At 50.6% G+C, this 10,050-nt stretch overlaps 1 protein-coding gene across 1 annotated transcript in view; it reads left to right on the top strand.

Moving 5' to 3' along the window:
- Positions 1-8,138: 8,138 nt before the first annotated feature.
- The window catches only part of GPM6B (glycoprotein M6B), a 38,279-nt gene continuing 36,367 nt past the window's right edge, over positions 8,139-10,050 (top strand). The window contains 1 exon segment of the mRNA XM_077761389.1: positions 8,139-8,431. Coding sequence (XP_077617515.1) covers positions 8,371-8,431 — 61 coding nt within the window. The 5' untranslated portion in view covers positions 8,139-8,370.

Below are 10,050 nucleotides of genomic sequence, written 5' to 3'. Positions count from 1 at the left end.
TGTCCCCTTCCCTCTTCTGCCCAGTTCCTTTTTTTTTTTTTTTAGGTTATTTATTTTAAGAGCGAGAGAGCTAGCGAGCAGGGGAGGGACGAGAGAGAGAGACGAAGGGAGGGAGGGAGACAGAATCCCAAGCAGGTTCTGTGCTATCAGAGCAGAGCCCAACACAGGCCTCGAACTCCCAAACCGTGAGACCATGACCTGAACTAACATCGAGAGTCGGAGGTTTACCGGCCTGATCCCCACCCCCCGTCCTGTCGCCCCGGGTGCCCCCCGCACAGTCCCTTTGAACCTCCCTGTCCCCGCCGCCTCTTGTAAAATGGAATTCCTTCAATCTTGGACGATCCTTTTCTCTTCCCTCCGTTTGCTGCTCCCTGACTCCCACTCCGGACGGGAAGTGTTCCGACCCCCACCCACAGCTGCCCCCGCCTGTCCTGGGGTCTCCAGCCCCAGCCACTTTGGGACCTGCTTCCTTACTTCCTTTCCCCTTAATCTGCCTGCGCTTGTCTTTGCTTCTCCTGCTCGCATCCCGGACCTCCAGTGCCCGTGTTAGCCGGTTTCCGTTCTGATCTTCGTGTGGACGCTCGTAAGGAAATTGGAATTTTCCATGGCAGCGGCCTTTGCCAAGCCTGCCCCTTCTGGCCACCTCGACTGCGGACCACTTCTTCCTGCCCGAGATCTCCGACCTCCTCTGCGTCTTTTGAGAGTAGTGCTCCCACCAGCCCCAGCCCCCACCCCGTATTGGTAGGTCCCCGGGGGCTCTCTCGCTCTGGACCATCTCCCAGTTATATCCCCCAGAAAAAAAAATGTTGAAGCCCTAAGTTCCGGAACCTTCAAGTATGCCGCCATTTGGAAATCGGGTCTTAGTAGATGTCATCATGTTAAAATGAGGCCGTACTCGATGAGGGTGGGCCCTAGTCCGATAGGACTGGTGCCCTTACAAGAAGAGACACAGACACACGTGGAGGCCACGTGAGAGAGCGTGGCCCTCCTGACTCTTTGATCTTGGGCTTCCAGCCTCCCGGGACTGTGAGGGAATCATTCCCGTTGTCGGAAGCCCCCCACGTTGAGGCACTTGGTCATGGCAGCCGCAGGAAACGAATAGAGACCCTGACCTCCCCGCGCGTTCCCTTCCGCACTCACCGTCCTTTGAGGGATCCAAGCAGAGTCTCCGGGTCAACCCTAAGGCCCCCCCCTCCCCCCCGCTGTGATGCCCACTTTCGCATTTCTGCCTCACCTGTTCCCTGGTCCAGCCTGGCCGCCCTGACCCCCTCCTAGTCATCGCTCAGACAGCCTTCTGTAGAATTTTCCTGAAGTGGCTCTGGTTGGTCACCGTCACTGTTGGCTGCATGTCCCCTGGGGCGATTTTAAAGCTCTAGGCCCACCGCACACCTCCAGCCGTCAGATCAGGGTCTGGGGGTGGGGCCACGGACGGGTATTTTCAGAGTTCCCACGTGGCTCTGATAGGAAGCCCCTGGCCCACCGGATGTCACAACAGCCCAAGGAAACGGTAGGGAAGAAAGAATAGACTTAAGGCAGTGGCTCTCAAGCGGGGCTCACTGCCCACCGGGGGATACTTGGCAGCGTCTGGAGACATCTGTGGTTGGCAGGGTCGGGGTGGAGCTTACTGGCATCTGGTGCATAGAGACCAGAGATGCTGCCTCCTGACCTGCGGTACACAGGGCGCCCCCCCCCGCCCCCAGCAAAGAATTACCCAGCCCCAGACGGCCCTGGTGCTGACCTTCGGCACCACTGATGGAAGACAGAGCGCTGCCCTTGACTTGGGGCAGACAGATCCAGTCCATACCCTCCCGACACCATAGCACCGCCCTCCTACCCACCCCCCCCAGCCCCTGTGTCACAGCCGTCGCGCCACACCTGTCCCTGTCTCGTGAAGCCTCAGCCTGCGCCGGCCAAACCGGCTCTCGTGCTCGCCTTGACAAAATGGTGTTTGCTGCAATTTTTGCCAGAAGAGAGAGGTTCTCCAACCCTCCGGTTGGGCACGTGAAGGCCTTCTGGGCCCCGGAAACTGCGTGGGAAGAATAGGACTTGGGGAAACTCAGTGGCTGTGGGCTGCTTGCCTTGGCCAGAGGTGGCCAGCGGGATGTCTTCCACCAATGCAGCCTTAGTGAGAAGCAGGAGCTTGGGGGATCAGGAGGACACGCTGGCTCACTAGAAGGGAAAGATGGAGGGCGCGTCCATCACCGGGAGAAGAGGGATGGTCTGTAAAGAAACCCGTCAGTGACAAGACTGGAAAAAGAGGTAAATGCAAAGGAAATGAAGGAGGCTCTGCCTTGGGTACTGAGAGGCTGGACTTTGAGGGGAAAAAACCGTGGGTTGAAATGTAAAAATTTCAGAGGAATTCGTAGTTGGAATAAATATGGAAACCTCCCTCTTGGTGATTGAATGACTCCCCAGCGAGGAGTCATTCTGAAGAGAAGAAACCTGTAATAGGGTTTGAGCAAAGTGGAAGGAGTAGGGATTTGACACTTTTGATTTGATAGCCTTGCGACCAGGATAAGGACATGTAAGTGGATTGTTGTGCGTTCTCGTGCATTCTTCCCATTCCTGATGAGTTCCCAGTTGACTGAACAGTCACGGCCATGTGACATGGAGCAGGGACTCGATGTCTGGCACGCAGTAGGTGCTTAATGAACCTTGGCTGAATGAATGAAGGAGTGAATGAACGCACGAGCCANACAAGAGCCAGTCAGCTGACCGGGATGGTGTCCGCAGTGGCCCGTACAAGATTCTCTCGCCGCCATCTTGTCACATTCAACTCTTCCATGAGTTATTTGGATCACGGCCATATGAGACACGTAAGGCACACTTAGTAGGAGACTGAATTTGTGGTTTATTAGAAGACAAATATTTGGTCGTCATTTCTGGCACAGAGCTTCCAAAACCCTTGGGATTTCCTGTAATGGAGAGCCATAAAGGTGCCTTTTTTATGTGAATGAGGTGACTTGTGGAAGCTAAGGTTGGGGGCTGGTCACCAGTGGAGCCAACCAAGTGAGGAGAGGGTTAGAACTTTCACTTGCGGCCTCGCCGTGTATCCCCTCCTCCCCCCTTCCAGCTCTGGCCACTGATGAAATCGTTGTGCCTCTGTAACAAAGCCTCCAGAAAAACCCAGAAGGCCCGGGTTCAGAGAGCTTCTGGGTTGGCGAGCACTTGGAAATTTGGGGACAGTCACATGCCTGGCAAGGGCTCAGTAGCTGTGTACTTTCCCCGTACGTTGTCCTGTGCATATTTTCAGCTAGCTCTTAATTCCTATCCCTTAATATCATTTATAATAACCCTGTAATCTAATAGGTACAATGTTGTTCTGTATTCTATAAGCTGGTCTAGGAAATGAGTTGAACCCAAGAGGGAAAGGGGGTCGTTGGAACCTCTGATCTATAGCCGGTCAGTCAGAAGCACAGGTGAAAACCCGGACTTGGAACTGGCATCTGAGTTGGCCAGGGGCGGCAGTGTCGCCGGCCTGAGCCCTTGACCTGTGGGACCTGATGCTATGCCCTGGGTAGATAGTGTCAGAAACGAGTTGAATCCTAGGACGTCCTATTGGTGTCGGAGAGCTGCTTGCTGGTGTGGGAACCCCACACGTACACGCATGCTGCAGAACTGACGGCCAGTCATTAGTCACAAAATACACCTGGGAAGATATTAATGGAACGGATCACAGATGAAAAATCAAAATCATCTTGACAAGTTGGAATTTGGCCCAAGACAGAGAGGAAGAGGCATGAAGCCCTAGGTAGGGGATGCATGTTTCGCCTGGACCCTGGGAATGTCATATTCTGAGAGTAATTGTGGAGGAGCCCAAGATATCTTGCTCTGACCCCATCCATCATCCAAAACTCTTCTCCAGGAAGTTCCAGTGACTGCTTGGTGGTCAAGGATACTTTTGCCTGTCCGCCGTCCCCCTCTTTGCTCCTTCCGCGGTGTCTGATGACCCCTGATGCTAACGTTATGCGTCGTTTGGCTTTGTTCCCCGGCTTTTCTGATTTTTCCTCCTTAGCCTCTTACCCTCCCTTTAAAGTTTTCCCTGTCCCTTCATTTTTAAGAGACTGTGTCCCTTAAATTCTGATCTCCGTATGTCTGGTCTCTGTCCTTGATTACGTCTGGCCGCTTGTTCACCATTCATTTACGGGCCGAGGGCCTCCTGCGTGCCGGGGACCGTTCTAGGAGCTGGTGGTACAGCAGAGAACAAAACACAGCAGTCGCAGTCCGTGAGGCGCTCCTGTTCCAGGGGGAAGAGAAACAGTCTGCGAGGAAATGCCTGGATGGGTCGGTGCTGGGTCATGAAAATCTAACGCAGCTTAAGGGGACTGGGCACGTCAAGGCTACTATCACAAGAAAGTCAGGAACGGTCCCCAAGAAGGTGGCATTTGAGCAGAGCTGTGGCCTTGTATTCCCAAGGTCCCCCCCTTACACCAGAGACCCCCAGACCGCAGTCTCTGGTCAGCCCTTCTCCTTTGGAGCCATGTTCCCAGGCAGCTCCCACGGGGCGTCCCCACACCCCCCAAACCGTGGGTGCTCGTCTCCTCCGCCCAACGTCTTCCTCCTCTTTGGGTCCCCATTTTGGTCCCTCCCACGATCGTCTCTTCGCTCATCCACGCTGGAGGCTCCACATTCCCCTTGGCATCCTTCTTTTCCATCCCCAGGCGCTAAGTATCCAGTGAGACGTCCTCAGGGTCCTCCCTTCCTCCCCAGGCCAGAGTTCGGACCCTCACGATCTCTCGCTCGGACTATTTCAGGAGATTCCTAGTTAGTGTGCCGGCCTCACCCTGCCCCTCTGTCCTTTACATCACCGACCCCATGACCTTTGTAAAGCACGGATGACATCTGTTTTCAGGCCTTCCCTCCTCACCCGCTGCCTCCAGGATTAACCAGGTATTGTGTTCAGCCCCCCTGATCCCCAGCCACCTCGCTTCCTCTCCCTCCCGCCACTCAACCACCCCCAGCGCACACGCCCTGTGCTCTGGACCCTCGGTCAGAAAAATCCGCTCCCGGCCACATTGACCATCCCACTTTCCTTCTTGTGTGCTTTCTAGTTTTTCCTGGGATGCCCTCCCCTCCCTGTTCTACCTTCCCCTTCTCTCCCTTCCCTGCTCTCATCCACCCTGCCCTGCCCTTTCCCATTCTCCTTCCCTTTCCCACCTTTCCCTGCCCTTCCCTACCTGGCAGTCCCCAACCAAAGGGCTCAGCTCTGCGAAGCTTTCCCCAGATTCTCTTTCCCGCCTCTCACCTTCCGTGTTGTGATCCTAGGGTGCTTGCAGCCGCTGGGATTGCCCAGTTAGGAAGGCTCTCTGTGGCCCCTTCATCTGCAGGTTACCTGGGGACCCGCACGGTCTCTCGTTAAGTCTATGCTTTACGTAGAGGCTAGCACGTGGAAGGTTACTCCGTGCGTGTTTACTGAACCGGCCGGGACTCTACACAAGACTTGGATATATTGAACCACGAGGGGCTACTGTTCTTAGTCCACATTAGCAATTATACATGGTTTGGTCTCACCCATCCATTTCGGGTCAGTGATTGTTATTTTTTATTTTGGCTTTCGGAAGTCTCCTTGCCTCCAGTCAGACCGACTTAACTCATGGCGCTCAAGGAATTGTTTTCAGTTTTATGAGACATTTCCCAGCCTACTCATTCTACATAATCCAGTTGTTGTGGCCAAAATGGTTGCGTGCCTCAGAAGTGTTATAAATGTATATTCTTCTTTTTTGCTGTTAATATTTTTTTTATCTCGCGTTTTCCGATTCAAATGGTTTTTCACAGACATCAGTGAGATTTTGAGTCTTCGTCTGAAGTTACAAAGGTAACTTGTAGAATTGTCCTACGTTCCCAGCCTAACGAAAAGGAAGCGGTGACATTGTGAATAAGGCAGAAATGGTGAATTTCTCTTTTGCATGTAGTTTTTCAAGGTGAAAGTAGATCGAGGTGTCAGCCCGAGAATTTGTGACTCTTTGGTCCAATGGTTTTGTTTTCTAGGACTATGATACAGAACCAGNGCAGAGCCCAACACAGGGCTCGAACCCACAAACTGTTGAGGTCATGACCTGAGCCAAAGTCAGACACTCAACTGGCTGAGCCACCCAGGCACCCCAATATTCTTTTTTTTTAAATGTTTTTTTTTTAATGTTTTATTTATTTCTAGGAGACAGAGAGAGAGACAGCGTGAGCAGGGGAGGGTCAGAGAGAGAGGGAGTCACAGACTCTGAAACAGGCTCCAGGCTCTGAGCTGGCAGTCAGCACAGAGCCCGACGCGGGGCTCGAACCCACGAACCGCGAGATCACGACCTAAGTGAAAGTCGGACGCTTAACCGACTAAGCCACCCAGGCGTCCCAGGCACCCCAATATTCTTAAGTAATAGCCTAAAAAGTATTCTATTCTGCCAGTTCTCTAACTGAATGGTTTTGCTACATATTTTTTAAATAAAACCAGTAACAGAGCTAATCACGATTGTCCCCTTTGGTGCCGAATTGAATTTTGTTTCGGTTTTCGTTCTCAAACTGCTGCAGGAAAACAGGGCTGTCACAAAGTGACAAGTGCCATCATTGGGTCTGAGTGCCCATAAGTAGTCTCTGCAAAAATACACTAGACCGCCCTGTTCGGACATATCGTCAGGTGTTCCTGTGGAGGCAATTACATCACAAATGAATCCCTTTTTGAAGGTCTGAAATTGTAGGCTGCCACGTTTCTCAATTCTCTCGCCATGAGACAATAAAATTGTCTGGGGCCGTAATCTAAAGGCCTTGTTGATTGTGGGTGTGGACTTCGAGGAGGATGGTTAAAGTGAAAAGTGAGAAGTAAAATTAAAAGAAAATGTTGGAACAGGCTAAACTGGTTTTTCACCATCTTTTCTGGCTTACTAGGGGCCAAGGGTATTGAATGTAGAAGGCTTTGGGGATTATCTAAAACTCAGGCGTTGAAAGATCAGGTTGTTGGAGGATTTTGATTCAGGGTCTTACACATTTTTTTCTTAAGTGTTGAGCGACAAAGCGTCAAACCTGGGAAGAGATTTTTTTAGGAGACCCCTGGGAAGAGATTTTTTTAGGAGACCGTGGTCTTTAACTTGTTTTTAAGTTGGCTTCTAAGGTGGGTGCTGAACCCAACAAACTGGTAGTAGGCTCTTCTCTGTCAGGGAGCCCGTCACCCTGTGGCTTTCAATATTCGTCCCTGTAGTTGACTTGAGTTTCTATAAATATCTTTTATAGAAGATATTTCTATAGAGACGGTGAAGGTAAGTGTTTCAATCAAATGCTTAAATCATGGTATAGAAACCAGTGATACTTGGAAACATACAGCTCCTGAGCATGATAAAGGCTTTCATATGCTTGGATGGGCTGAGATCTGTGGTCCCATAGCATCTGGGTACACGGGAAGGCTTGTGAAACCGGCAGTCGGTCATTATTGGTACAATAATAGCCTTGATGCTGAACACTGAGAATGCTCTTGAAAACACCCTTTTGACATTGAGGGATAGGTTCTAATGAATAACGCTCTATATACAAATAATCATGCCCAGTAAGAAAACCCATTGCGTTTCCATTTTCATTCCAAGTGGCCACCACGATGTCAGTTAGATATGCTTGTAGCACGTGAGGCTTTTAAATATGGAGGGAAAGCTTTTTATGAATTGGGCTCGAGCTAAAGTTTCTCTTACTGCCTTGTGTGTGAGTTATAGACAGGGAATGGATTAGATATAGACAGATATAGACAGGGAATGGGTTAGAATTCTAATGCCAAGTCGCATACAGCTATGGTCAAATCCACGTTTTGGGTTTTCTTCCCTCCTATGTACTTTTCTCTTCTCTTTAATATAGATGCTATAATATATATAATACAGTANATAGAGACCGTGGGCTAGTCCTCTGACTATAGTCTGCCAGGGTCCGGGCAAATGAACTTCACTCAAACTGTGATGCCCCATAATGGGGTCCAGCCCCCGGGAAGGACTTTGCCGTGGAAGGCGTGCATTCTCCCAAGAGAACACATGTCCGGACCAGCTGAGTCACATGGTGGGAGGGGGCTCACTCTCCCTTCTCCTCCGCATCCCGTCCTCTGATGTCACAAATCTGTTCTTCCCTGGGAGAGCTGATTAGCATTNGGCAGCTTTATTATAACTGGGATCCTCGCTGACGTGTGGCCGCCTGCTCCTTGGCAGCTGTCTCTTTGCACCAGTAGGCAAGGGGAAACTGCCGCTGACGAGTCTTTTGCATCTTGCAAGGGACTGTAATCTACTGTAGTGAAGAACAGAACCTCTCAATCACGCGGTGTAAATAAGAGACGGAGGGGAGTCCAAGAGAAAAGGAAGAGGAGGGGAAAAGTGCGTGTCGGGGGAGCGGGGAAAAGCATTTTTGGTGGATGGTATGAAGCCAGCCATGGAAACTGCAGCCGAGGAAAATACTGAACAAAGCCAAGAGAGAAAAGGTACCCAGCGCTCTGACAATAGCCTGTTTCAAGCTTTTCACTGGGGGTGCTTTGAAGGGGGTAGCCCGGTTTTGTGTCTCTTGTAAAATACTACTGAAACAATCCCCGTGGCATGGTCTTGCTTTGGGGTGGGTTTTTTTTGTCTTTTTCCCGCAGGCTGATGTTAAATTAATAGAGCAGCCTTTCCTCAGCCCCTTCGTGTTCCAGATCTTCCTACCCAATGTGGGATTTCCCAAAAGGATGTCCGCAGTTTGTCACCCTGGGTAGCTGGATCGCGGTAGTGCGGGGACATGAAATGCCTTGTTTGCTGATGCCGAGCAGGAACCGGAGGGGCACACGGACTAAATGTGCCATAGTGATTTTGGACATTTTCTGATGTTCTTATTGAATATGATTGCTCTTTCCCTGTATCAGGCCCTGACTGTGACACGTAATAACCCTTTAGAGTTGGAGCTTCAGAGAGGAGACGTCAGCTCTGTCGCCCAGTGCTGGTGGAAAGGGGTGCAGGGTGCCCTGCTCTTTATGACTTGGAGATTTGAAGGAGGGAAACTGGTAAAGGTCCTGTCCCTTAAGGGGAATCCTGTCACCATGTTGACCCAGGGAATGGCTTTGCGAGAGAAACCAGAGTTTTGCGGTAAGAAAACGGCAGAAAACAGAAGCTAAAATTAATCTGTCTTCTGCCGGATGAAAACTGGTGTCAAGCGTGACACCCCCGTGGGATCCGCTCCGCCACCGTTAAATTACAATGCGGTGAGGTGCGCTCGCCTGTCCCCCTCAGCCACACGTACAGGCTGTCCTAAAGGATATCCCATTCTCCACCTGCGGTGGCTCGCGTGTCCCAAGCCATCGTGCTCAGGTTATTTTCCCGTGGCCCTGGGGCCTGCAAACATTCCCTGAGCAGTAGCGACTTTCCGGGGTGAGAGCGCAACTCTGTCTTACTTACGAATATGTAGGTTGAACGGCCTCAGATTGCTGACCGTCAACCATTTTANGCAGGCTTGGGTGCTGGCTGCCTGTTTTTATATGGGATTTCTTCTGTACACGGGACCTGAATAATGTTGTATCCTAAACAGAGCCATTTCTTTTTTTTTGAATTAAATATCAGTGTATGAGAAAATAGACACACCATGAAATTTGCCCTTGTTAACTGTTTTTAAGCGTGTCACTCATTAGGTACCTAGCGTTTTGATTTTAAAATTGGTAGTTTAATTCAGTCCCTGCATGAAGCCTGCTTCCCCTCAGCGACAAAACCAAACCAACACCGTACCTTTTCTTGTATATATTTTTAATGTATAGGATGACCAAACAGCAGTCAGAGAAGCTCCTGGGAGTGTTTGTGAAGCTGAGGAACGGAGATAAAAGTAAAGATTCATTTCCGTGATGAGTGGAGATGAAGTTCAGGGGCCATAAATAACGTAATAGCAATGTTGTGAGGAAGCCTCTCAGAGTCTATAGCAACGCTTTCCTAAAATAGACGGCTTCATTTAGTGCACGCTTTTTATTAATACTGTGTTTGCCGTATTAAGAAATCAGAGTAACCATTGAGAAGCCGTTAATAAAACCATCACGGACTCCGCCAAAACATCCCTTTCTTTTCTCTCTCCAAACGCAAGCGAGGG

This window comes from Crocuta crocuta, unplaced genomic scaffold (genome assembly GCF_008692635.1).
Source record: "Crocuta crocuta isolate KB4526 unplaced genomic scaffold, BGI_CrCroc_1.0 scaffold593, whole genome shotgun sequence".
NCBI lineage: Eukaryota > Metazoa > Chordata > Mammalia > Carnivora > Hyaenidae > Crocuta > Crocuta crocuta.
The sequence above is the reverse complement of the archived record's forward strand: the minus strand, read 5'-3'. Positions and strand labels throughout refer to the sequence as shown.